This window comes from Penicillium chermesinum (assembly GCF_028974085.1).
Source record: "Penicillium chermesinum strain IBT 19713 chromosome Unknown utg000005l:1.0-4115287.0:1.0-4118363.0, whole genome shotgun sequence".
Classification (NCBI taxonomy): Eukaryota; Fungi; Ascomycota; class Eurotiomycetes; order Eurotiales; family Aspergillaceae; genus Penicillium; species Penicillium chermesinum.
In genome coordinates, this window is record NW_026695315.1 from 3,899,685 (window position 1) to 3,925,379 (window position 25,695).

The 25,695-nt window shown below is 51.1% G+C and overlaps 15 protein-coding genes across 15 annotated transcripts; 7 read left to right on the plus strand and 8 right to left on the minus strand.

The window, feature by feature from the left end:
• Positions 1–335: 335 nt before the first annotated feature.
• On the plus strand, positions 336–1,863 carry N7468_007664 (WD40 repeat domain-containing protein; the record flags this gene model as incomplete). Its single annotated transcript, XM_058476960.1, has 3 exons — positions 336–360; positions 411–1,198; positions 1,246–1,863. 3 exons carry the CDS (start codon positions 336–338, stop codon positions 1,861–1,863), a joined length of 1,431 nt encoding a protein of 476 aa, XP_058329850.1.
• A 319-nt stretch (positions 1,864–2,182) lies between these two features.
• Positions 2,183–2,733, plus strand: N7468_007665 (40S ribosomal protein eS25; the record flags this gene model as incomplete). Its single annotated transcript, XM_058476961.1, has 3 exons — positions 2,183–2,243; positions 2,434–2,643; positions 2,711–2,733. 3 exons carry the CDS (start codon positions 2,183–2,185, stop codon positions 2,731–2,733), a joined length of 294 nt encoding a protein of 97 aa, XP_058329851.1.
• A 421-nt stretch (positions 2,734–3,154) lies between these two features.
• On the minus strand, positions 3,155–3,976 carry N7468_007666 (putative heme/steroid binding domain protein; the record flags this gene model as incomplete). Its single annotated transcript, XM_058476962.1, has 1 exon — positions 3,155–3,976. The coding sequence occupies one exon, from the start codon at positions 3,974–3,976 to the stop codon at positions 3,155–3,157; it is 822 nt and encodes a 273-aa protein (XP_058329852.1).
• Positions 3,977–4,485: 509 nt separating this feature from the next.
• N7468_007667 (Gtr1/RagA G domain protein) lies at positions 4,486–5,196 on the minus strand (the record flags this gene model as incomplete). The annotated part of the gene is made up of 1 exon (XM_058476963.1): positions 4,486–5,196. The coding sequence occupies one exon, from the start codon at positions 5,194–5,196 to the stop codon at positions 4,486–4,488; it is 711 nt and encodes a 236-aa protein (XP_058329853.1).
• A 35-nt stretch (positions 5,197–5,231) lies between these two features.
• Positions 5,232–5,657, minus strand: N7468_007668 (uncharacterized protein; the record flags this gene model as incomplete). The annotated part of the gene is made up of 1 exon (XM_058476964.1): positions 5,232–5,657. The coding sequence occupies one exon, from the start codon at positions 5,655–5,657 to the stop codon at positions 5,232–5,234; it is 426 nt and encodes a 141-aa protein (XP_058329854.1).
• Positions 5,658–6,685: 1,028 nt separating this feature from the next.
• N7468_007669 (uncharacterized protein) lies at positions 6,686–8,563 on the minus strand (the record flags this gene model as incomplete). The annotated part of the gene is made up of 5 exons (XM_058476965.1): positions 6,686–7,363; positions 7,438–7,906; positions 7,961–8,257; positions 8,317–8,405; positions 8,465–8,563. 5 exons carry the CDS (start codon positions 8,561–8,563, stop codon positions 6,686–6,688), a joined length of 1,632 nt encoding a protein of 543 aa, XP_058329855.1.
• A 574-nt stretch (positions 8,564–9,137) lies between these two features.
• Positions 9,138–10,520, minus strand: N7468_007670 (uncharacterized protein; the record flags this gene model as incomplete). Its single annotated transcript, XM_058476966.1, has 3 exons — positions 9,138–9,407; positions 9,468–9,579; positions 9,631–10,520. The coding sequence occupies 3 exons, from the start codon at positions 10,518–10,520 to the stop codon at positions 9,138–9,140; spliced, it is 1,272 nt and encodes a 423-aa protein (XP_058329856.1).
• A 1,079-nt stretch (positions 10,521–11,599) lies between these two features.
• On the plus strand, positions 11,600–12,550 carry N7468_007671 (putative short chain dehydrogenase/reductase; the record flags this gene model as incomplete). Its single annotated transcript, XM_058476967.1, has 1 exon — positions 11,600–12,550. One exon carries the CDS (start codon positions 11,600–11,602, stop codon positions 12,548–12,550), a length of 951 nt encoding a protein of 316 aa, XP_058329857.1.
• Positions 12,551–12,686: 136 nt separating this feature from the next.
• On the minus strand, positions 12,687–14,577 carry N7468_007672 (putative acid phosphatase; the record flags this gene model as incomplete). The annotated part of the gene is made up of 7 exons (XM_058476968.1): positions 12,687–12,770; positions 12,818–13,605; positions 13,654–13,988; positions 14,041–14,206; positions 14,260–14,364; positions 14,428–14,440; positions 14,488–14,577. The coding sequence occupies 7 exons, from the start codon at positions 14,575–14,577 to the stop codon at positions 12,687–12,689; spliced, it is 1,581 nt and encodes a 526-aa protein (XP_058329858.1).
• Positions 14,578–14,940: 363 nt separating this feature from the next.
• On the minus strand, positions 14,941–18,130 carry N7468_007673 (ribonuclease Z; the record flags this gene model as incomplete). Its single annotated transcript, XM_058476969.1, has 2 exons — positions 14,941–15,240; positions 15,299–18,130. 2 exons carry the CDS (start codon positions 18,128–18,130, stop codon positions 14,941–14,943), a joined length of 3,132 nt encoding a protein of 1,043 aa, XP_058329859.1.
• A 495-nt stretch (positions 18,131–18,625) lies between these two features.
• N7468_007674 (uncharacterized protein) lies at positions 18,626–19,492 on the plus strand (the record flags this gene model as incomplete). The annotated part of the gene is made up of 1 exon (XM_058476970.1): positions 18,626–19,492. One exon carries the CDS (start codon positions 18,626–18,628, stop codon positions 19,490–19,492), a length of 867 nt encoding a protein of 288 aa, XP_058329860.1.
• Positions 19,493–19,588: 96 nt separating this feature from the next.
• Positions 19,589–20,173, minus strand: N7468_007675 (uncharacterized protein; the record flags this gene model as incomplete). Its single annotated transcript, XM_058476971.1, has 1 exon — positions 19,589–20,173. The coding sequence occupies one exon, from the start codon at positions 20,171–20,173 to the stop codon at positions 19,589–19,591; it is 585 nt and encodes a 194-aa protein (XP_058329861.1).
• Positions 20,174–21,398: 1,225 nt separating this feature from the next.
• N7468_007676 (ADP-ribose 1''-phosphate phosphatase) lies at positions 21,399–22,156 on the plus strand (the record flags this gene model as incomplete). The annotated part of the gene is made up of 3 exons (XM_058476972.1): positions 21,399–21,489; positions 21,543–21,601; positions 21,650–22,156. 3 exons carry the CDS (start codon positions 21,399–21,401, stop codon positions 22,154–22,156), a joined length of 657 nt encoding a protein of 218 aa, XP_058329862.1.
• Positions 22,157–22,977: 821 nt separating this feature from the next.
• N7468_007677 (CENP-X/MHF2 family protein) lies at positions 22,978–23,685 on the plus strand (the record flags this gene model as incomplete). The annotated part of the gene is given in 3 exon segments (XM_058476973.1): positions 22,978–23,379; positions 23,396–23,575; positions 23,638–23,685. The coding sequence occupies 3 exon segments, from the start codon at positions 22,978–22,980 to the stop codon at positions 23,683–23,685; spliced, it is 630 nt and encodes a 209-aa protein (XP_058329863.1).
• Positions 23,686–24,532: 847 nt separating this feature from the next.
• Positions 24,533–25,651, plus strand: N7468_007678 (MIND complex subunit MTW1; the record flags this gene model as incomplete). Its single annotated transcript, XM_058476974.1, has 3 exons — positions 24,533–24,586; positions 24,669–24,995; positions 25,049–25,651. 3 exons carry the CDS (start codon positions 24,533–24,535, stop codon positions 25,649–25,651), a joined length of 984 nt encoding a protein of 327 aa, XP_058329864.1.
• Positions 25,652–25,695: the final 44 nt, after the last annotated feature.

Consider the following 25,695-nt stretch of genomic DNA (forward strand, 5'->3'; position numbering starts at 1 on the left):
CCCGAGAGGGGAGCTGACCGTGTCAAGAACCCTATTTTGGCGAAATGCAAAGATATGCAAAGACTGAGTGTTCGTCTCCGCGCGGGGAGCGAATCTTTTTTTTCCGGCGTTGCGCTTATCACGGGGCGGGACTACGATTCTCCTCTTATCGGACGCGCCGCATCTACAAACGAAAGACGCGACCAGAATTCGACCAGAGCAACAAGGCTAAATCGAGTCTGCATTCGGGTAATGGTCGGGACAAGATGAATACCGGGTAATTCAAGAATTCCTTGGATCTGAAAATCGAGCCCACGATCAAATTAAAGCTCTCTACGAACTACCACCAAGACACGATGGAGTTGTCGACTGGGGGGGGAGGTAAACATTTTCTAACTCTGACGAGGTTTCATGGTGCTGATGATGATCAGGGGCTCTGTCGCTTTCTGTAGCCGATGATGGGCTCTATGCTGCCCATATCAATGGCAAAGACTTGATCGTCTATTCAGAGCCTACCTCGGAACACAAAGAAACTCAGACAGCCAGGGTGAAGGAGACAGGGGTCAGAGTTCTCAAATTTTGCCCTAAACGGTCTTCAAATTCTGGGCGTTACCTGCTTAGTGCCAATGAAGCACGCATCTCAGTTTGGCAGCTAGACCCGCTACAGCTGTTTGCCGAGATTGAAAATATCGAACCTGGATCATTGAGCGTCGAGTTTGGGAGTGACGAGCACGAAGTGCTTGTTTTCCATGCATGGAACACAAAAGTTTCCATCCATTCATTAGAGACTGGACGAATCTCTGTCATCAAGTCACCCAAGTCAGCCCATCACCTTGGTTTCGGATATCGTCCAAGAACCAAACAATTAGCTATTCTGCTGAAGCCGGAGGCCACTGATGTCTTGACGATCCATGAGCCCAAGTCATATGATCTTGTCAATCGGGCAGTGCTTTCGACGATCGATGCCCAGGGGCTCAAATGGAGTCCTGACGGAAGATGGATTGCCGTTTGGGACACCGCGAGTAGCGGCACCAAGGTACTTATCTTCACGGCGGACGGCCAACTATTCCGAACTTATACCGGACGATCTGCTGAAGATGCTGCATACGATCTTGGGGTAAAACAGATTGAATGGAGTTTGCCGAATCCCACAGGAGAGTCTGAGGTGCTCGCGGTCGGAAAAGTCAATGGGACTATTGACTTGTTGCGAACTAGAACGGTATGAAACATGCAGAGCCTTTCAATTCTTGCTACTAATGTGACTAGTTCTCTTGTTCAACGACCCTTACACATAGCTTCTCGGCAGATACAAGCTCCCCTAGTATCTGGCGTGAGCGATTCACGAGTGCGATGGGAGATGCTGATTATGCCGAAACATCGAGCTCGTCAGCCTTTAATATGAGCCCGGAATCATCGGGGCCCCTACGAGGTGTTTCTTCGATGACCTTCAGTCCTGGCGGGACCTATCTGGCGACCGTGGACAGTATGCGCTCTAATGTAGTTTGGATCTGGGCAATGGGTACCACACCTCGACTCGAATCTGCCTTGGTCCACGAACAACCTGTCCGGCAAATTGCGTGGCATCGCTCTGCACATCAATTGCTCATCAATACGATTTCCAACACCCTACCTGCTGTGCGATGTTGGTCACCCCATACGCAACCTATCATCGTGCGAGTTCCTACAAAGAAGAATGATAATGGAAAGTATGAAGTGAAATGGCTGTCAGGATCAAATCAGAAATCTGAATTTTGGTTCGGATCGACAGAAGAGTTTGTTGTCGGATATCTTTCTACTGACGATGACGGGCTGTGCCATTTCGAGGTACTTAACTCGATGACGAACAGGGGCTACGGCAGCCACGCCGGTAGCTTGAGCCGGTAATGGCGATTGAAGATACGAAGAGCGACCAGAGGCAGGAGAGCTGCTTGCAAAAATAATAGTCACAGACATATACGAGAACTATGAATTAGCTACCATTCATCTATACTTCTATACTTTTTTTTTCTCGGTGATGTGCTGCGTAGATCTCCGCCAAGCCCCCCTAGCCAATCATTGGCCGCGGACTAACCGAGCCCGCAATGTCGCCCCAACTTGGACTCTCAGGGCTTAGGGCTTGCTGCTGAGTCAGGCCCCACGGCCATTTTCGCACTTGACCCCGTCTGCGCTCCGTCTCTCTTGAACCATCCACCCAACAATCAAAATGGCGCCCGCAGCATCGACCGGTGGCAAGAAGCAGAAGAAGAAGTGGTCCAAGGGCAAGGGTACGCTATCACCCTCACGAGCACAAACATCCGTTCCCATACTCCCCGTGACAACGACTTTCCAAACTTTGTCGGTTTCCCGATAGAGCGACGACAACCGGAATCGTTGAAACGACCCCTCCACCCGTGCAAGAGCGAGATTCGAGAACAATTATCAGAACGGATTTACTAACTGTGCTTTTGTTTATAGTCAAGGACAAGGCCAAGCACGAAGTCGTCCTCGAGAAGACCGTTGCTGAGAAGCTCAACAAGGATGTCCAGTCCTACCGCCTGATCACTGTCTCCACCCTCGTCGACCGTCACAAGATCAACGGCAGCCTTGCCCGTGCTGTCCTGAACGACCTCGAGGAGCGTGGTGTGATCAAGAAGGTTGTTGGCCACAACACCCTCAACATCTACAGTGCGTTTCACCCCATCCGACTTTGGAAACCTGCGAACCCGAGATATACTAACATATGCGATCCCAGCCCGTGCCGTCACCGCCGAGTAAACGTACCCGATTTCGACTTTATCTCGCGGTTCTCTTTTTTTCCTTATGCTACGAATGATATCATTTCACATGGGAAGCTTCGGCTGGGCGTGATGCTTTGTGATTTCGACGCCTGAGATCTTGGTAGTGGCAGCATTCACTCTCCTGGATCTTGAGTTCAGGTAGAACGAATCAAATCAAAAAGTTACAAAACTCCCAAAACCTCGACCCTCCTACTAGTCAGGAAGTCTAGTTAAGAAACTTTATAGTAGTCATATTGGCAGGGCGTCAGTTCACCCTATCATGCGGTCATGGAAGGTGTCAAGTGGGCCAAAGTGTCGCGGTTCTATATATCTGAACATCCTCCATAACTATATTTTAACTATACATGAATATTCGTGCATCTTATCACGCCCACCCAGTACTGGTAGTTTCAGAGACCCTACAAATGCCCCGTCTCACTCCTCTTTGGCCGCTGCTTCTCCGCGCTCTCACAGAGCACTCGCTTCCCAACTTGAGGATCGTCCTTCTTATACGATTCATAGTCCACAATCCGCCCAACCTGGAAATATTTCCCATGATTGCGGAAGAAATTCTCCCAGCGCGCAACCGCACCGTCCACCTGCGCCCGCGCGAGCCTCATCTCCCTCTCTCGGCGCACCTTCTTCTGCGCGCTCGACAAGTTCTCGCCCTCGACGTCCTCGATTGGCAGGAACATTTGCTCCACGCCGACCAGGTCTGGCGTTAGGTCTTCTTTGAAACAGCCTGTTACGAAGGCGCGAGTGGCGTCGCGCCCTGAGAAGAACCCGTAGGCCCCGCCGGGACCGTACATCCTGGGATTGGCGGAGACGTCGAAGATGGAGCCGTTGACGGCGAGGTAGATTGGGAGGTTCTTGTCGCTGCCGTTGTAGAGGGATAGTTGGGCCGGTGTGAGGTTGACAGGTCCGGTCTGCGAGAGGGGGAGAGAGCTGTTGAGTGAATTGTCCATCTCCATGGCTGCGAGATATTTGCTTACCAGGTAATTCATCACGACCGGCAATCGTGTGAACCAAGGGCGGTATCCCCACAAAAAGGATTCTCCATTGGTGGTGTAGTATGAGAGACCCAGGATTGCGAGGACGAGGGTTACGAGCACGCGGATGATGTCCAAGACGCTGATGCCCCGGTTTTCATCAGCGTGGACCTTCTGGCCTCGCGCGGGGGTTTCTTGGCTCTGGCTAGAGCCAGAACCTATCGCATTGGGTCGTTGGCGAAGCTCCGACATGGGAATGCTTGATCTGGGGAGGTTTTTTGCAGGAGCGGAAGAGTGGGGAAGGCGAGCGGCTATGTACGGCGTGGTCGTAAGATCTTCCAAGTCGACGTGCAAAAGTCGGGGGAATACCGGCCAACGACGTGCAACATGATGGGCAACATCGTATAAACTTTGGAAGCAGTACTCTATAAGGGTCTCTGAGCTACAGAGGGTTATCGCTGTGCTATTTTCTAGGTATCAGGGAGCCCGGAGGGATTCTGGAACATTTTTGATTTCACAAATCGGGCCCAAAATTTGCTATTTCTGCAAACCCTTTTTTTCGTAGCTCGAGAAGACATAATGCTAGCTCGCTAAACTAAGCACTGGCTTGGTCATCGTGCTCCCAGCTGCGCGAAAACACATCATTCAGGGCCTCCTGGAATGTGCGGCAATTCATATCAATCAAACCACGTTTTTCCTTCGCTTCTGGGTTGCGGATGACGGAAACAAGGCAGAGGTATCTGGTACACCCATTAGCAAAGCTACTTCAAAATGATTCCAAGGGCCATCGCATACTTGTTCATCTCCATCAAATGTATCATCGTCTCATCGTGCAAGACCACATGGCTCTCTGCTTCCTGGATTTGTTCGCCCTTGGGACGACGCTCGGCATGGTCCCACGAGTAGAGCTCTGAGATATCGACAATGACATCAATGTAATCTGAGCACATTTCATAACAGGCCATATCGACAGGCCGTGTATCGGAGGCGATGTAGATTTTGCTTAGGACATCGAAGAGATACGTCTTCTCAAAGCCACAGTTGTTGCCCAGCGTGTTGATCAAGTTTTCAAGTGTTGATAGATTCGGAATCAGCTTCTGGATGACTTTGCTGAATGCCTCGAAGACGGAATAGTCATAGATAGAGGTGAGGTAGTAATGTACCGGGGCATTTTCATAGCCGGCGTCGCTAAGTTCATCGGAGATCCTTTGCACAATATCCTGGAATGTGTCGGTTCGGTACTCATCGGAGAGCCCATCGACCTTATGAATGAATACTTCGATATTGATCCCGGGGTAATATTGCTGCACGGTCAAGATGGTACGGTTCAGTCGTGCCACCGAGTCGATATAGTCGTCTTGTGCATCAATCACCCATACCAGGGCACCGAGGCTGCCGAAAATGTCTTCGAGGTCAAAGGAGGGCTCAAGGTATTCGAGTTGACCTGGGAAATCCCAGACTTGAAAATCCATGAAGGAGCTACCTGCGATGTTAGCAGTAATACGCGCTATTGAGAGAGTTTGGGCGGAACCGACTGGATCGAGTCTTTTTGGATGCGGGTGGTAGATTCCAAGAAAAGGGTCTCATTTGCGGGCATCTTGTGGAATACTACACTCGCAATTGAAGATTTGCCGCTCCTATTGTCCCAATGAACATTTGGATCGTTGGCAACCGTTTGTAGAAGTGGTACATACCGCCGGAGGCCCATCAAAAGCAGACGTGGCTTCGCATCCCGGGCTTGGGTGTTGGGTACTAGTGCTGACCTGGCCTGTGCCGATCCGGCAGCATAGTTCGTTCCCTGTAAAAGAAATTCAAGGCTTAGCTGAGCACTTGACTTATGGGCAGAATAGGGAGGTGGAGAACAGGGGCGTGATAGACGTCTCCGACTATCAGGGTCTGCAGAAAACGATTCGTGGAGAGACGCAAAGGACATCATGAGGGTCCATAAAGAAGGAGATAGGAAAGAGGAGCTGGGTGGCGATGAAGAGCACTGGATCAAACGTATCGCATCACATGTCGCTGTGTGTAAAAGCCGTTTGTTGCTAACCCAGGGCTCGCGCTTCACGAGTCATACTCCCCGAGAAAGTCGACACCTCGGTGCGAGACGCATATGCCATAACTCTTATCAATACAGTCAATCTCGGGGCCTGCACTGCTCTCGGTTTGTAATGCAGCTCAATCATACATTGAATGAGGCCAAGGAAGACCCCTTATCTCCGAGTGTCCATGAGGTGCGGGCCGAATTGAGCGTCTGTCTCACCCACAGTGCAGCATGCAGGATCCCCCAGTCAAGGCTTGGGCAGTTTATATTCGCCATCGGGCAGGGGGAAGTAGAGGTGGGGGGGGGTGCAAATCAGGTCGATTGGTATAGACTCGCGGTGCAATTGACTCTCTTACCTCCATCAGTTCCAGGAGCCGTGATCCCGAGAAGCAAGGGGATTACTGAGGAGGCACTGGTTAGCTCATACCTGCAGACACAAAACAAGAAAGTATAAGCATACTGGAAGGAGCACAAGAACCACAGTATAGTCAAGGAAAAGAAAGAGCTCCAATTCAGGATCCACTGCATGCGACCATCCGGTGATACCTAAAGCCAAGGGGGAGTCGCACAGGGATTGGGCAGCGGCGTCGCGGCAATCCGCCCCTCGATTGTGGGGATCGAGAAACAACACAAGCTTATCAGAGCAGGAAAGCGACTCGACCAAGCAGCGGAGGGGCAGGAGAGAATCAAGGCAAGTGGGAAAGAAGCGGAGTCGGGGTTGCTTGACGATAACGCGATAAGACCCACTTTGTAGCCGCGGGTTTCTACTTGGGACTTTGGACCTTTTGAATCTCCCTGGGGGGAAATTTCCGCCGTGTACTGACTGCTCGACCTTTACAGGATGCTTAAACTTCACACTCCACACACCAGAACCGGATTAGAACAAACTTGAGCTTTTGAATTGACTAACTGAAACACTTTTACGCGGTTGCTGATACCAGGTGCTTACGGCCCTTGTGATCGTGATTGTGGCCCAGGTGCTCGCTAATGCGGTGCTTGCCCACCCGTTCCTCTTCGTCCTCAATCTCAAACGGGGGCCATTCCTCCCAGCCATCCTCAAAGAGAGCAGCTAATTTCTTTGTCTTGGCTTCGCGACTGAGCTTCTTGTTCTTCATGACCTTTTCCCATTTCTTCATATCATAGTCATCCAGCAGACATTCATCCAGGGCCGCGGAAACCTTCTCGGGGTCAATTCCCTCTCCAATGAAGACAATCTCCTGGCGTCGGTCACCCCAGGGCTCCTGGAAGTCATTTTGAATCGACTTGCGGACATCTGGGTCCTCTGGCCAGACGTCATCTGGAACCTCCGCAAACCAGGGACCTCCACATCCAATGGTCAAGATACCGCCTGCTTGAGACCATTCGCCGAATTGGAAGGGGCGAGTGGGGAGCCAAAAGAAGCCCTTTGATCGTAGGACAGGGCCGAAAGCTGGACTCTCTCGCTTGTTTCTAAGGATGTCATTTGGGTCGGGCTGGTCAAAGTCTTCCACCGAGTCGGTGTCCATTTCATCATCATCATCATCATCAGCCTCATCATTTCCTACCTCCTCTTCTGACTCTTCCTCGTTGCCATCCTCTTGCCCTTCTAGTTCATTGTTCTGCAGAAGAATAAACTTGTCATGGAGAAGGGCAATATACGACGAGGGTGGAAGGGTCGTCGTGCTGTATATACAAAGTTGTTGATACCATACTCCAGAGTTTCAGGCTTAGGCGCCATTCTGTTGCCATTGCCCGTGGACTGGATCGTCATTTCGTGCAAGCTCCGAAGCCAGCCTGCCCCGGAGGCAGCGCGCACGAAGTCGAACTTGCCAGTGGCGATAATCTCGCGGACGTCAATTTGGGAGTAGCTGGACATCAGGACCTTGGCGTCAGGGTTGAGAAGCTTGACAAGTTGCATAATCTTGTCACGCGTAGCTTGGTCGACGGTTTCGATTTTATTGATGACCAGGACGTCGGCAAACTCGATCTGATCGACCATGAGGTCGGAGATAGTTCTCTCGTCCTCGGGGACGATTTCTTCCCGTCCATAGCGATCCGAGAGGAATTCAGCGGTGTCGAAGTTGGACAGAAGATTGAAGGCGTCGATCACAGTCACTGTGGTGTCGAGACGAGCCATGGTATGCAGCCCTCCAAGCTCGACACTGACCCAAAGTTAGCTCGGCAGGGGAAAAGGGTGCAACTTCAAAGAGCCTTACATCTCACTCAGGATCTTTTTAGCATCTTCATCGTTCTCCGCACTGATCTGGTCCTCGGCCTCCAGCATGGCAGAGCTGAATTCCGCTGTGAAGGTCTCAGCAACCTGCATAGGTTCGCTGATACCCGTGCTCTCAATAATCACGTATTCGACCTCGTTGAGCTTGGTCAAGCGGGCAAGCTCAGCCAAGAGGTCTCCACGGAGGGTACAGCAGATGCAGCCGTTCTGTAGCTGGATCAATTTTTCTTGAGTTTGGGAGACTTTGTGATTCCGGATCAGGGCGGCATCGATGTTCAGTCTAAATTGATCTAAATTAGCCCATATTGAATAACAGATAGTATGTGGGAAAGGACTGACGAGCTCATATCATTGACGATGACGGCGATCCGCAAGCCATGGTCCTGCGACTTGAGGATGTGCTCCAAGAGCGTAGTTTTGCCGCTCCCCTTGCAATAAGGTCAGTAGAAGAACTGGGTGCGTCTATGCGAAAGATCTCACCAAGAACCCGGAGAGCAGAGTCACTGGAAGCTGCCGAGCCTTTAGGGGTCTCCTTTGAATCAGTGACATTGTAGGCTAGTGAGTCGCCGCCTGAGTCGATCACCATTTTGTCCAAGGATTTCTAAGGAAAGCTCAGGAGATGTCTCTGGGGAAAGCAGGAGTATACGAAAAAGAATCAAGAAAACGACTCAAATACCTTGCGGGCGACACGATTTATCTCCCGCGACATTTCGCCTCCAAGTTCCTCACCGGAAAGCATATCATGGGAGCATTTTCTGTACAATACGCATGTCTGTACAGCATCCCCAAGGCCCATAGAGACGCCTGTGGGGCTATGGTTGTTCCCAAATTGTCTAGATACCCCATAGCGCTGGTAATTGAAGTATTTTGTTTGGCTGGAGCCGTCGACCCCAAGGTACTTGATCCGGAGCCACCATCTTGCACGGTCCCCAAACCAAAGTGAAAATTTTCTAATGCTGTATTGGTGGGATACTATTGGACACAGATGAATTGTCGGCGTATTGAGCTACACAGTATAGAACTGTTGTCTTCATTGGGCCTTTTCTACGACTGAAAGAAAATAGGAAGTCTCAGCTATCTTGTGTATTCCCCCCACGGGAGGCTATATAGACCTCCGGCGGTAACTAAGAAGATGAATTGCGTGACAAAGAACTAGCTAGTTATATCTGCACTTGCTCCGAGGCCAAATTGGAAGAGTTAGGAAGGCTGTCAATAGCCGAGCGGTCGATTTGATCAATCGACTGGAATCCTGCCTCTTCCATCAGGATGTCGAATTCCGCCAACAGACTCTTCATCATATGGCGAACACCATGCTCGCCGGCAATGCTCAGAGCCCAAACCCATAAGCGACCGATGAATACAAATTTAGCACCCAGTGCCAATGCTTTGAAGATGTCGGCGGCACTTCGTACGCCCGAGTCGAACATCACCTAATTTACGTGAGTTAGTTGATAACAGGCTTCCTTGAATAATGGGAGGATTTCACTCACGTAGATTTTATCACCGACAGCGTCCACGATCTTCTCTAATGCATCAAGGCTGGCTATCGCACCATCAACCTGTCGGCCAGCGTGATTGGTAACTACGATGCCATCAATGCCCCTACAGAAAGTTAGTCTTTTTGCCGGGAGGGGAAAAATTCGTCTGACTGACATTTCAACGCATTTCTTGGCTGCTGCAACATCTTGAATCCCTTTCAAGCAGAAGGGCCTTCCCCCGCTAATCCGCTTCCATTGCTGCTTCGTCCATTCTACCTTCTCCCAAGTTAGGGCCCGGCCGTGCCAGATATTCTCATCAATCCACTTGGCCCCGGCTTCCTTCGGGTTCTTCTTAGGATCAATATTGGCTTCCTTGAGTCTCTTCAGGAAGACCGGATCATTCAGAGCAATATCGCCAGCTCCGTGGTCATGGTAGAATGCATAATTGCCGGTGAAGACGTCATTGTGACGCCAAGCCAGCGACCAGGTGTCGGTGGTGAGCATACAGGCATCAAAGCCTGAATCCCATGCTCGCTGCATCATGGATAGCGCTTGCTCATCGTCGTGGCTCTGGTACAGCTGGAAGAACCGAGGCCCGTTGCCATTGGCCTTGCCGACATCCTCGATACTATAGCTCCCGGCCGAGGACAGACAGTAGGGCAAGTTCAGTTCCTGAGCAACCTTGGCAACGGACAATTCGCCCGTTGGGTGGTAAATGCGGTTGATTCCAATGGGGGCAAAGCCAATCGGAGCAGAAACGCGGTGACCAAAGATCTCTGCCACCGTGTCCCGCAGGTTGGTGTCGACGAGAGTTCGCGGAATGATCCGGTGGCGATAGAAGGCCTGGCGGTTGGCCAGGTGGGTCAACGACATTCCTGCATTACATGCCGAGTAGTACCATCCGGTCTGGGAAAGCTTCTGCTTGGCAAGTTTCTCGACTTCAGCGGGGTCGGTGTTGAAGAGCGGGTATTGCCCATTGTTCGTGTTCCAGAACAATTCGCGGCGATACAGAGACCACTGGGGCGTGGATCGGATCTTGATATTGGGGTTGTTGGGATCAGACATTTTGGCTGCGGTTGCAAGAGTCAAGGAGATGCTAGAGGAGGGGAATCTGAGGTCGAAGAGGACATATTTATATGCTTAAACAAGGTTCGAGTTGGAGATCTCCAACTTCCAGTTCGTGTCTGGAACGTCCGGATGGCGCCGCGGCCGGTGACGTAGTTCATAGCAGTTGGGGTTCTCGCCCGAGTGCAGTCGCGCTTCGAATCGGCTCGTGGTTCCCGAAGGCCGCATTTTCCAAGGTGCTGGCGAGGTTTCCAAGGTTCTTTCGATCCGATATTGTTGGTCATGACCGTTAGATCTACAAAGTTGCACCGGAGGAACGGATTATCCATTTTCTGCCCACGCGCATCTACCGGTAGCAATACAATCACCTATTCCTGGGTACTATACTCCAGATGTCTCCTCTCCTACAGCAGAATTTTATGAAGATGAAAAAGCCTATTATATCAAAATGACCTTCGCACTTCTTGAACAGGGTCAGTCTGGCGAAGAGTAAACCCATCTGTACTCGGCTTGACAGCCGGCCCTATCGCGCCGTGCCACGATGTACCTTTTGGCTGCAGCGCCATACAGAAGGTACATCCAAGGATATAAGGAATGTCTTAATCAAATCCATCAATAGTAACAAGGCTCGCCTACACCAAAAAAAAACTGCAGACAATGATGCTGGAGGCGCTGTTTTCGGTAAATAATTTAGCGTAGTGATTCAATTTGCAATCCCTCCAAAAGAAAGTGGATTTCATGGCCTAAACATTCTGCATACAACCTTGGAAAAGGGAACGAAGAGCTGCTGAAAGCCCCCGTCGCCGGTGCCCATGGGGCGTCAAGGCGCGTGCGACCAGAGTCGATCCTCGTCAATGGGGGAAATAAAAAGGGAGACCGGCCCCGGCGAGCGTCTTTGGAAAGCTGTCTGGGTTTAGACTGTGTATCTTATTTTACCGTATTGCTTTGCGATCGGCCATTTCCAAGCCCGATCGATCGATCGGGTGATATCATCCACAAATGCTCAATCGGGCCTCGCCAAATCCCTCGCTGTAGCATTTCTGAAGCCGCTCGCGACACAGAAGATCAGCGACATTGCAATGGACCTCGGAAGCTGGACAACCCCCTTGGCTTATGTCGGCCTGGCTTCGACCGCGTACATTGCGTACAAATTTATCAGTTCTGCAGCTATCTATCTCCTGCCATCCACCCTCATCAAAACTCACAATTGCTCAGGCAAGAATTGGGCTCTGGTAACCGGTGCAACGGACGGAATTGGGTTCGGATTCTGTGAAGAATTATGTTCACGAGGCTTCAACGTCATTCTGCACGGACGCAGTCGCACAAAGCTCGAGAAGAGACGAGGCGAGCTGCAAGCGGACTTCCCGTCTCGCAAGATCGGGATTGTGGTCCTAGATGTCTGCGAACTGGCAGCGGGCATGAATGGGCTAGCGCAAGACGTGCAGGCCATTTTGACTGCCCATGGCGGCGATTTAACTGTCCTGGTGAACAATGTTGGCGGCGAGACCTCCCCGTATACATGCCTGGATGGGCTCAGCTTCGATAGCGCCAGACAGACGATCGAGAGGAATGCGTCCGCCACCTTGCAGATTACACGCGAGCTCCTACCACTTTTGGTGGCCGGAGAGCGGGGTGTGATATTGAACGTCTCATCCATCTCTGCGTACGGAATGCCTTATATCAGTGTCTATTCATCTACAAAGGGGTTCATCAACACTTTCACTCGGGCTCTGGAAGCCGAGTGCAAGGCAGAGAAACGCAATGTGGATGTCATCGGGCTGACCGTTGCTGAAGTCAATACCCCAGGACACCCTGTGCCACCGGGCCTGTTTCGTCCAACCCCTCGAGTTCTCGCATCTGCGGGCTTGAACCGCGTTGGCTGTGGGCGTGTGATGGCGTTCGCGTATTTCCCGCATTGGATTCAAGGGCTTTCTCTGGACGTGCTGCCCCGATCATTCATGATGAAGATCACAGCGGAGAGGATGCAGGCGTTACAGAAGGAAACGGAGAGGGCAAATAAAAAGCAATAATATCTCTCAAGAATACTCTTTACTCGTGGCTTCGGCATAATTACAATTCTTTCCATTCCCATTTTGTGCAGAGGTGGAGAGAAAGTCGAGGTAGAAGAGACAGATCAAAGCAAGCGCAGATTGGCCATTCTAGATTCTAGTTCCCGGCCGGCACGCGCTCTTGGTCCCCTGGGCCAAAGAGACCCTCATCCAGGTTTTCCATGCATTCAGCGGCCCAGTGCTCCGGAGTGAACTTATCGACGATAGTCTTGAAGGCATCAAGCGTACAGAAAGTCTTGTCCCCGGTAGGTGGTTCCCTGGCGTCGCGGCACAGCCAGGGATGAGAACAGGGCGGTCATTGTAGCGGATGCGCACGTAGTGCTTGCGCAGAGATTTTCGGGCCTCCTCGGGCAGAGAGGAGATCGGGGCACGTTCTATCTCCGAGTCAGGGAGCCGTTTGGATGGCGCTTTATCTCCGCCAAAGAGGGATGCGAAGACGCCCCGCTTCTTGGTGGCGACCTTCGGATTAGAGAACTCCTCGAGCGTATCACCTGCATCGGAGCTCGGGATAGGCGCCTGCGAGAAAAGTTCGATGGCAACCGAAGAAGTGAACGGAGGCCATGACTCGTTCTCGAAGCTACCCAGGCTGGAGAGAATAGCGGCAAGAGTAGTATCGTGACAACCACTCAAAGCAAACTTAATGGCCTTGCCGCTGTCCTTGTTTCCTGCCTCGGGAGCCGCGGCTTCACTGCGCCAGCCGCTACCCAGAGCGGTGCTGACCATCCGGTCCACCACGTCTCCCATAAGAGAGCCTATGCCCAGTTTACGATACTCGTGGCTTTCATTGTAGCCAGCAAACCACTCTTCGACCGCAATGCGGTCAATCACAGCGCGACCTTTCTTGTCATAGAACTCCGATGGAAGCTTGGTGGCTGGGCCGTGGGCATCGGTGGCATTGATAGTATCCATGATGCCAGATAAACGAGGGTGTCCATCTACAGCAACCTTGGGGGAGTTTGCAGGCATGTATTTTGACCAGAGCTTGTTAAGATAATCCATCTGCTCGGAATCGTTCCCTGCAGCCAGTTAGTTAATCCTAGAAAATCACAGATCGTTACCCTTACATCGAACCGCAGCACGGTCGGCAAAGAGGCGGGCTAGCTGCCTGAATCGTCGGCAATTGGCTTCGTTGGGGAATAATGTTTCCGCAGCTGATGAGCGCCCAACGATCACCGGGGGTGGGAAGTCTTGGGTACGGGCACTGGCCGGATACATGCCCCAGAAGGCTTGCTGCATTGACTCCAAGGCGCGCGGGATCGGTGTCGCTCGCAGGTACATGTCATCGGCATTCTCTTTGATCTTCGGCATGAAGCCCAGCTGATCGACGTATAGATGGCGCAGCCGCTGGCCGAGGGCGTAAGTGGTTTCGCGACCTTTGTCAGTGAGTTCGCCATGCCCGCTATCAAAAGGTCAGGCAACTTGTTTTATAAAATGTGGGGTTGCCAGCATACCAAATCCCTTCAACCTCGCCGGCCGGGCCCTTGGCGGCTATGGATTCATCGTTCCTGCCAAAAGCCTCGACTCTGCGTCGCCATTGAAACCCGTTCCATTCAGTTAGATCCTGCTTGCTGGCTGCGATTTGTACCATGTGCTTTGCGGCAGCACAATAGGGCCAATCTGTACGGCATTAGTTGATTGGCCGAGATCAACGGGTGCAAAGGAAGAATTACATGGGTGTAAGCCTGTCTTCAACGGGAGGTCAGCAACCAATGGCAGATACGATAGCAGAGGTGGCCTTACATTTTGAAACCGCGCGTTGACGGGAGTTCGCTCGCCTGTGGCCAGTTAGAGACATGTCGAGTTTATTATACGATGCGCCATGCAGCCGAGGTTCTCACCATGGCGAAGGAACTGGCTCAAATTAGCTTTACTGGCTTGCAAATGGCGGTCAGACTTACCACTTGGACCAATTGTAGCTTGAGGCCCTTTGGATAGAGCTGGTTCAGCTCCTCCTGGGAGTAAGGCTCTCGTGGGATGAGAGTCGTCATCGTTGAGAGATTGGATGATGCAAAGGTTGCCGGAGCTTCAAGTTGGCCGAGTGGGGCGGTGTACAGAAAAGTGGGGGGTGGACTACCTTGGAAGTATACACTCCGTGGGGGCGCATCTGGGCTACGATTGCCCTAGCAATGCATATGGCGGGTCACCTTGAAATATTCTGCTTGGTGATGCGGTTGCTATCATTCTACCCTAGGCTCAGAAGCTATAAAGCATCTAGAGGTACAGGCGCACCTTATCTTCTAAGCGAGGCTGGATAGTCAAAGAGATGGAATGGATTTGCCAAATGGATCTGAGAGGTGTGATAATGCTCTATATTACGGTTCTGATATATACAATCCTGTTGTGGATGATCTCTATGCCTCGTAGTCACTCGTTTCCCATCCATCTTCACTCTCGCTGGCATCAAATGCGGAGACCGGAGGCTGTTCAGGCTGTTCTGGGCTGGCCTCCTCGATTGCAACAGTAGCGGCAACTACTACTCCTGCTGCCGCCGCAGCTTTGTTCTTGTTCTTCGGCTTCTTGGTATGCTTCTTTGCCTTCTCTGCTTTCCGAGCCTCTTCCTCCCTTTGGATCTTTGCTTTGGCCTGCTCGGCCTTTTGGATAGATTCACGCTCTATGACGGCGACTAGTTTCTCCAGAGCAGGGGCGTATGCCTGTGCAATAGCTGAGATCGCCGACCTTGATGCGCAAGTAATCCATAGCTGTCATCACTGGCATGTTCACTCCAGGCACATAGGTCTCGCTGCGAGGAAGCGAGGGCCGGCTCGCGCTAGGGAACCGAGTATCATCTAGCAGTGCAGCACCTGAAGCCTGGGATTCGACTGGTCCATCTTCAGGATCATCGAATGGAATATCCGCATCTTTGGAGAGGTTGTCTTCCGCCACGGCTACTGCTTCTTTAACCTTCCGATCAGAAGACATTTGATCATACCCTTCGGAGCCTTCTTCATGGTTTACTTGAGCGACCTTCTGATAGCGTTGACTGAAATGAGTCAGTAAAATCGATCGAGCTCCCATACGGCGGCCAACTTCAATTGCTTCAGCGGAAGTTGAATGGCGCTTGGCCAGGGCTGAGCCAACCATGTCATCCAAGAAGGTGGCTTCGTGAATAAGCACGGTAGACCCCTGGCCAATTGAAGCGAATTTATCAGACGGTCTACAGTCTCCAGAATACGAGACCTTGAACCCGTCAGGGAAGACTAAAGAGACGGCAAGGGCGCCACGGCAATGCTTGACGGTAGTGGTAAGCAGATCGCTTAGCCCGGTGGAAGCCTTCAGCAAGGGCGTCAGAGGAGAAGATTCATCCTTAAAGTCAAGTATCGTCTTTGAGGCTGAGTCAGGACCAAAGGGAGGGCCGCCATTTTGATAGTGCCGATAGCCGAAAGTGGTGGCAATGGACGGCCCAGAGGGTTTAGGGTAGGCACAAAGAGGGAGTAGCTTGCTAAAGCCGTAATCTTCCACCTGAGAGTGCTCCTCCAGCCATGCAATCATCATTTCATCAGAAACAACGGCGAGGCGTTTCTCTTGCAGGATTTTAGACAGGTCAGTCTTAGGACCAGCTTCCTGCTTGGCGTCCAACCCAAAATTCACCTGATACCAGGCCTTGATCAGGGAGACAGTGCCCAAATGGTGATCAGCGTGCAAATGGCTGATCCAAATCATTCGAAGGTTTCGGAGCACTTCACGCAGTTTCTCGGGTTCAAAAACTCGTTCCATTTGGCCCAGGGTATTTTCTCCACAGTCCAGCATGTAGTACCCGACTCCAGGAGCATGGATAAGGGTAGCAGAGACGTTACGGTATTTAGATGGGATCGATGACCCAGTGCCCAATGCAATGATCTCAGCTTCGGCTCCAGGAAGGTCTTTACGGACGTTTTCCAGCTCCTGTTGAAAACGTGGTTTGGCTACGCGTTTGTCGATGACCGACATTCGCTTCGCCACAGACTTCGGAATAGTAAATTTGCACTTAGTAGCATCAAAGTATGGCATACCACTGTCTGTGCTGAACTTATACTGGGGTTCCAGATCAAAGACATAGCCAGGCTTCAAAGGCTCGAAGGGAAAATCGACCATGCTGAGTGGCTGAGAGCGGCTAGAAAGGGCTCGGGTCTGGGGAAGAGTCGAGTTGTCATGAACGGGAATCGAGTAACTGTCGCTCTTTAGCTGAGCAAGTCTAGTAGCGGACTCAGCAGCACCACCAAGGGCCAGATAATTCGGACAATAGTCTGTGCTAGAGACAGTGTGCTTGCAGTGTGACATGCTAGCGACGAACTCCCTTAGCTTTGGGTGATCACCTACACCCGGACCTAGTATCCAGACAAAGGCTTTTAACCCGGTCGTGACCGCAGGCGATTTCCACTCAGGACGGTTTATCAGGGATTCAATATAATCAACCGATGGAACGTCCATGATAGCGATGCCATTGCCCTTCCGAGTAGGGCCTAACACCATATCGGGGGTAATTGTCTTTCCATCAGTGGATTGAACACTCTGTCCTGCCGTTAAAGCACCACAAGCCGGGCCAAAAGGGACATTTAGTTCTTTGGCTTTGATGTGATCAAATTTTCCGCGAACATCATGATTGCGTACGATATAGCAGAGCGACTCCGTTGAGGGTGAAGTTGCTGGTAAGCTATCCACGGTTGCACCTGGCCAGGGCCTTCGAACAAATACTTTGATGTCAGGTAAGGGGTCGCCATCACCCGGCTTGGGGCCATTGTAGGGTTGCATGTCCTTGGTCTCCGGATTGCGCACGAACATGGCAGCTGGCATTTTGACATCTGCCAAAGGAGTTTCCACGAGTGCATCCATCTTCCAGTTTGAGTTGAACATGTCGCTGACAACTGATTGGCGTAGTAACTGGTCCGCATCACGCTGGCTGACAGCTGATGTAGGGTGCTCAGCCTCCCGGAATTCATCCAGACTCCGCTTGCGCGGGCTTGAAGCCCGTGAGGCAACATTGTAGGTGGAGGATGAATTGGGTTTGATCGGTAGAGCCCAAACCTTGATATTCGCATCGCAGTAAGAGGGGGTTTCAAAGGGGTCCGCTATTTCGGCCTTTGCTTGCTGTAAACCGCTTTCCGAATCGTATTCTTTCACTTCTATGGGCACACCTCTTCTGAACACGAAGCGCCGGGCTGTGGCTATCGAATGAGATAGATTCGGGCCTCCGTGGAGTTGGATGGTGCTGTTCTGTATGGGTGGGTATGAACGCTGAACTTTTTCCCGCGTTTGGGCTGGAAGGTTGGCTATTTTTTGGAGGGCTTTTTCACGGGTTTCCTTCAAGGCCTGATTGTTGGCGGCTACTGCATCTGCCACTGTTAGAATGAGGCCTATCAGCCCACCGTTATTAGCCCACCCAACACGACCCGTCAGAAAGACATCGCTCAAGTGCATCACTTTCACCCCACGTTCTACACATGCCCGCTGAGTTCCTTCTGACGCTTGACCAAACAAGTACCGCTTGTCGGGACAGTTGAGCATCACTACCGTGCCGGGGGTATCGGCGGTCGGCGTTGTGACGACCTGACAATCGACCTTCATTGGCTGTGTTCGTTGTGGGATAGCTTGGGACTTGGAAACGAGACGCGAGCGATCGCAAATGACGTATTTTTGAGGTCCGTCACCGTAGCGGGCTGGCAGCAGGGCACAGCCAGATGGTATGGTGCCAATCGATGCTGCGCGTGATATTTTATCACGAATCGCCCGTCGGACGTAACTGAGGCTTTCCTTGCCAGGACGTGAGTCACCTAGTCTAGCCTGTCGGGCAGGGAAGGCGCGTTTGCCAGTGGAGGGGCCCGACACTAATCGCTGGGGAATTCGTGGTAGACGCAATGTTGAATTCAGGGTGAATGTAGACCTTGCGGTAACCAAAGTACCGCGGGCGTAAAGAGAAGCCAACGTGGCTGCGGTGTCGTTCCAAGGGGATAGAGAAGGAGGAAGAGGCTCAGGTCATTTCACTGTTTGTTCAACTGCGGAGGTCGTATCTTTTTTTTTCCTCCAACTTCCCGGGTTCCCTCCCTACCCGCTCCCCACCCCATGACTAAGTCCGCGACTTTTGCTTCTCGAGAGCTCTCTTCCCTGTTCTGTGGCTTTGGGGATAGAGATCCTCGCGACCCTGGGCTTCATCTTGGGGGCGCAATGCCCCAGCACCCTCTGCAGCGAAAGCCGTCTCTTTGGATACGCTTCAAGTGGTGGCTTTATAACCTGCAGTCTCCCCTTCAACTACGACGTAGTCTGATCCGGCTCAGACACCAGCACGAATACCCACTGCTTACCCTCTTGGGAATGTTCATCCCCTTTCCGACATGGAAGCTCCCAATTCCTGGCCCATTCTCTCTCCGTGCGTTGATCAACGACAAAAAGGACCAGACCGGCCTCATCCAGTCCCATTTCTCGGACCTACACAATCTTCGGGCGATACGAATCTTTCGAATGCGCGATACTCCGCTACGATCAATCTACCGGCTCTATGAACTGTTTATGGCAGATCAGTATCCTTTATTGGGCTGGGAAACCGAGTACTTTGTTTTCTCTCAACCGGAATGGCGATTGCAGGATATACCGGACCCCAGAGACCCTGATCCACTTAGATATGCCATGATTGCTTCGATTGTCGAGGAACTAGTCGAAGCAATCAATTGGCGGCTGAGACTTGGATTACGGAGGAATGGGGACCACGTGTATCGTGAACAGGATATCGATCCTTTACCGCCCTTCGACCCCGAAGAGCTGCCGGCGTGGACAAAGACAGTGCCACCAATGAATAAAGAGTTGCTAAAACTATCAGTGCCAGCTGATCATTTGGATGCAGACGGGAATCTTGTCCTTGAAGAAAGAGGTAAAAACGCTGTCTTTGCCAGACGCAACATTATCACAAACACAGGCTGGCTCTATACTATCTAATATCCATCAACCTGCCAAGGTAGGAATCAAACATATCAGGAATAAATTAACTCAGCATCCGTATCTTGTCAGCAGGTGATCTTAGTCTTCAAATATTCATTGTTGGAAGATGTTCTCCCCAAACTTATCGCGGTAGGCCCTAGCCACCTGTTGCATCGTCCCATAGTCCGGTGTGATGTCGAAGCCGTTCATGTTCATTTGACGTACTGTTTCCAGCTCAAGTGGCCCCCCGTTGCGCTCCTTCATGCGCTCCAGCAAGGCTACTGCATCATCGAGATCGGATGCTATTTTTCTCTCCCTATCGGCGGCGTAGATGCGTCTTAGTTTTCGTTCCAGGGCCCATTCAATTGGCGCGGCGAGGATCTCGAGGTACTGGCCCTTGAAAAGCGCAATTCCTTGAGCTTCAGCACGTTGGAACAAGACCCGTCGACTATGTGCAGAAACAAAAATGGCCATGGCCTCGTTCAGCCACTCTTCATTGTATTGGAGCTCATTTGCGACAGATGTGGCGGTCTCGTGCAAGGCATTTTTGATCTCTGTATCACTTGCGTATTCTGGATCAAGCAAGAAGTCAATATCACCGGTACTGTCTCGGTTCTTGAGATAAGATACAGCGAGAAAACCACCGGCGGTCATCAGTCGAATAGGTGCAAATGCGGCCAGCCAGGGATTAATCCCCATTCTCTTGTCTCAGCTCTACGAGACCTTCCAGTACTATTTGTCAGCTCTGTAGGGTTTTTCGAGACCGTTTTCCACGCAAAGAACGTACCTTTGTGAAATTCACTTGCATTGAGGAACTTCTTGCGTGCCGCCATTTCCACAAATTCCATACAGGCAGCACAAATCGAGGTATCATAGCAAGATTATGCCGAGATCTAGCTGGGCAGGGCATTCGGGTCTTGGGAATACGGCCTCGCGGATGGATAAAGGCGGGGGAGGCTTAAAGCCTGGGAAGTACCATTCTGCGTACTTCAGTATGACATTGTCGTTTTGGCACGCATCTTCCTGGTAAGACTTTTCGCGAGCGCCCAATTTCAGCTTGCTATGTCCCCACTGATGAACCGCACCCGCGTTCCCCCAGTGCGCTTTAGTACCTTTTCAATCAAGGGCGAAAATCTAGACCCCCGTCCGCCGCCCAGCTAGCACGGCTGACCCTGGGCACAGCCTACAATATGTCAGTGTCCATATAGTGCAGTGCAACTATCGATGATTGGTGAATTAGGACGCCATCGAACGCATATTGACGTGGCAGTTCTGTAGGCTTAGCGGGCTGACAAGGGCCAAGTCCAGAGCGACTTGGAAATTATTGGTCTTTCCAATTCTGTGTATTTGCATTTTAGCACTTGCTGCTTCGATTGCAGTCACGAGGGACGGTTCCCTGGCCGGAATGTAACCGAAGAGGCGCTTTTGATTAAATCCCGGTCGATTTATACACTGGTTTAAGCAGGCCATCCAAAGCCAGACTTTCCATACCCCGCAATCCGGGGCCTGTGCATGAGCTGGGTCTCAAACCTTTACTCCGATATCTTCCCAAGACACAGATGATTATGCCCACAGGCTGCCCGATAGCAGCGGCAGCAGCACTGCAAGCCAAGGACCAGCAATATGTTTAATGAAGGTTCATCCAAGTCTCTGTTAAACTTACCAGCGGCAGAATTCGGGATACTTAGTACTCGTATTACTGGTACCTTGAAATGCTATCCGGCAATCACACAAATAGACTCGTCTTGGCGAACCAATACTATTTCCCTACGACCTGAATTATTTTTGGTTCTCCCAGGAATCTTCCTTCTCACTCTATTCCATCGCCTTCAAAGCACAGTTCTCTTCAAACGTTCAAAACTACATTTTACGATCTGAACATTGCGCTGAAACGAAACCAGAAGAGCACATAGAGTCTGATAAGATGCAAGAAGAAAGCGCCGACTCTTCCCTACCGCTCGTGGTTGACAGAGCAGGGAGTCTTTTTGATGCTCCTGCTGGATCCGGACTGATTCGTGAGAACCCCCAAAACATTTTACAAGCCAATCTAACGATGGGTATATGTCAGACGCCTGCAACTCTGAAGGTTCTTGGGGTGCTGGGATTGCAAGGGCGTTCAAGCTCAAGGTATGTATATTCTTTCCCCTGTTGCAAAGATGTGCTAATAGATTACAGTACCCTGCAGCCTACAAAGCCTACCGCAACCACTGCTCAAAATTCAAAATCAACAAAGCAAATCACATGATCCCCGATCTGAGATCCGAGGATGGTTCTGTTGTTTCTGTTCCATACCCCGATGGGTCGGCCCTGATCATCCGCCCACAGGCGGAGGATCATACTAGCCCGAGAAAGAAGGGTTACTGGATCATATGCCTTTTCACCTCTCGTGGTTATGGAAAGAAGGTTGATTCTCCTACAATGATTATGAACAAGACAGCAGCAGCTCTTTACGACCTGAAGGCACAAATGAATGCTCTACAGGTGGAGCTTCGAGACCCAGCTTCTGTCCCAAGTCTGTATGCTTGTCGTTTTAATTCTGGTCTCTTTAGGGTCCCTTGGAAGCGTACAAAGGCTCTGATACAGGAAGTGGGCATCTCTATGACTGTCGTGGCTCCGGATGAACAAATTGAGAAGTCGGACGAGGAACTTGAGGAAGGGTGGGGGGAAGAGAGCAAAGCTTGAAGGCAAGAGACCGAAAGCAGTGAACGGTGGATCTATCCTGAAGGCATGTTCGTCTAGGATCAGTCGCTACGAATACCAACTTCTTTGAGTGAGCATCCACAGAAGTCCAGTAGAAGATGTCACCAGTGGGATCCAGGTTTCTCGTAGTCTTGCAGTCTGCCAAATCAGCAATTCGCTCCCGTACAGGAACAAAACCCCAAGGAAGGTGGTCGATGCTAGGTCATAGAGCTGTCTGTTGGCCAAATTGTAGGCAGCGAAGAGTCGAATTGCCGCGGTATAAAAGTTCTTGACTCCATAAAAATGAGCTGCAAGTGTCTGCGGCGGGGGGTGCTTCTCTGCCTGAGAACCCTTTTAGTGAAGGCTCTGGCTTCACATAGGAAACCACGCTGTGAGCAATTGCTGCTACACCCGTCTGATATTCAATGAGCCAAATGATCGGTATTGTGGCCACATGAAGATAGTACGTACATATAGAAGGAAATAGGGTAAATAACCACGAGATGTGGACGGAAGTAAGGACGACATAGCGAGTAATTCAACAGAAGTACCGGGATAGATTGTGGAAGGTCCCAAACAGGGGACAGGGAGCTAAATTTAAGAAACAAAGCAATTGGACGCCTTGAAAACGTTAAGCAGCTACGTTCCTATGAGGAAACCGAGACCTTACTAGTGCTTACCTCGAAGATCATCTGCTCCCGTCCAACCTTGGAAAAGTGGCGGGCCTTGCGAGTCCCGGGTCCCCACCAACGCGTCGCGTTCTGGAATTTCTCCGCATCCTTATCTGAGCACTTGAACCTCTCTGTTCAATACCACATTGCATCATGGCTGGAGAGCCTCCTGCAAAGCGCCGCCAGCTTCCATTCAAGCCTCCCAGCCGCACTGCCAGCGATTCAAATACCGCGAAGGCCGGTCCGTCGACCGACAAAGGCAAAAGTACTAATGCCAGCAAACCAGCCGCCTCTCGAGCACCCTCATCGGCAGCGGTTGCATCTAGTTCGAAGGCCACAAAGCCAAGTAATGATACCTTGGCATCTTCTAGCAAAAGGCCGAATGCCTCGAAGGGGAGGCTCGCCACTCCGTCCGAATTTGACTCCGACTCCGAATCTGAAGTCGAGGAGACGTTCAATACCATACGCGAACGCCCGCTCTCCGAAGAGCCGGATTATATCCTGGCAGAGATCACGTCGAAGAAGCCAGATCGGGACATCGAATCGGACAAGCCTGTGATCCCCCCCGCAGCTTATCACCAAACTGCTGCACCACCATTTCAAGAACGATAAAACACGCATTGCCAAGGACGCCGACGCCGTCGTGGCCAAATATGTGGATACGTTCGTTAGAGAGGCAATTGCACGAGCAGCCCTAGAGAGCCGGACAAATGAGAAAAAAGGCGATCGTCGTGCTGATGGTTTTCTGGAGGTAACGTTTTGTCTGGCCTTTGCCGATGCTGGTGGAATGCCTTCAACTGACTCTAACCCTAGGCGGAGGACCTCGAACTGCTTACCCCCCAGCTGGTGATGGACTTTTAAAGCAGAAGAATCGGTTTGGAGCATGCTATGACACATGGGTGGCTACGGCGTTGGAGGCTGTTGTTTCGGTGTTCAAGTGATATGTTTTTGTGATACCAAGTGCCTAGCGATACATACAAATTCTTTTTCGTGCTTTCAGCTAAGATCATATAGGAGGAGCTAAAGCCATAAAGATCCCTTCCTCTCCCTAAAAATTATTAGCAGTGGTTGTGAAGACCGAGAATATAGCCGCTGAAAAGAGAGGTGCTGTAGCTATCGGTTTCTCCAGGACTATTTTCAAGGTTGAAATCAGGCTGGCACAATTGCAGCTGATATACGTTGAGTTCAAAGCCACGAAACTCAGTATAACACCCGCATTCTTTGGTGCAGTGCCCGTTACCCGGTCGAGTAGTACTCCTTGGCCTTTCACAGTACTTACAGACTCGACTACAGCACCCTCTTCTCCTTTCTTTGAGTAAAGGCTAGATTTAAGCTTTGTATCAAATATACCTCTTCTTAGACAATCTCGCCTATAACTATCTTCCTTAGTAACCAAAGTCGTCTAGTTGCGATGGGAGCCAATCAATATTGGAGCCGACCGGTAGCGGCGCTGGTATTCAAGATACTAAGTCTATGACCATGGCTCAACCACCGTTGTGGAGGAATCTGGACGTTGACCACCTGAATTAAACTAAGTATATAGTTGATCCGTTTTCACACAAAGGACCCTTGTACGCCCGATGGTTGCTGGTATAGAACGCGGTCTTGGGCGGTGTGGGGCCCGCAGCTCGCGGCTCAAGTTGGGTTCCGTCGCGTTGCTCTTCACTTGATCTCGACGCGTCTCAGCTGGAAGGATCCAACTCCCACCATGAACGATGCAACGACGTCCCTGCTCACAGAGCACTTCAGCTACACACCATTAGTATGTCGTGCTAACCCTTGCATCATTGAGTTGCAGGGTCTTCCTCCCTTGCAAACCATCCACTCACTGTTGCCCCCCGCAGTCTTTGATTGACGATATCATCAATTCTATCAACAACTTGATCTACCAGGCTATTTCGAGCTTGGAGACCGGCTTGCTCGCTACTCCTCCGGAACGTCTAGGATTTTCGCAGGCCACCAATGGCTCTACTATCCCCGATACAGATGAAGATGGCAACATTGTTTACCCGGAAGCGAAATTAGAGCTGGAGAACGGATTGCACCAGCTTGAAACCCTTCTTGAGGCTAACGTGGACAAAGCGTTCGACAAATTTGAAATTTATGTGCTACGAAACATCCTCACGGTGCCGGAGGACCTGCATCCGTGGGTGCGATTGAAGCATTATGAAGTAAGGGATTCTTAAGGGCGTGCCTTGTACTTGAATTAACAATTTCATATCAGGGCCTGACAACCACCCCATCGCCCGATCATCCCACTCCAGAGAGTATTCATGCGCAACGGAAAAAGCTTCTTGAAACCAGGAAACTCAACCGGTTGTTAAAAGAGGAAGCGGATCGCAATGCAGCCGTCATTTGTCAGCTAAAGAACATCGTTTCTACTATGGAGACGGCCAAGAAAGAGGGCACAGTACAGGAAGAAAAACCACCGGTGGATCTCACTTTCCTGACCTCGAGTCCTGCGGCAAAACAGCTTCGCGTGGGAGTAGATGCTGGCTCCAATATCCAGCATACCCCTCTCACGACAAGTACCAATTTCATTCTCTCTCAGCTTCCTGCATTGCAGGCGACACTGGAAAGCTTGCGGCCGAAACTGGCATCATTGTCTATGCCAGTAAGCAAACCCGAGGTCAAGTCCAAGAGAGATGAGCGAAAAGAATACATCGAGAGTCGTATTCGCTTGCACCTTGAGAGAGCTGGGCAGCTGGCTATAGGCGAGGATCGCAATCCTGAATCTGTCATTGCTGGTCGCCGAATTGACATCTCCGAGGCTCAGGCCCTTGAGAACGTTGCCAATATGCTTACGCAGCAGAAGAAATCTACTTAAAAAAAAGAAAAAAAGAAAAAAGAAGACGCAGCCCTTCTAAGAGA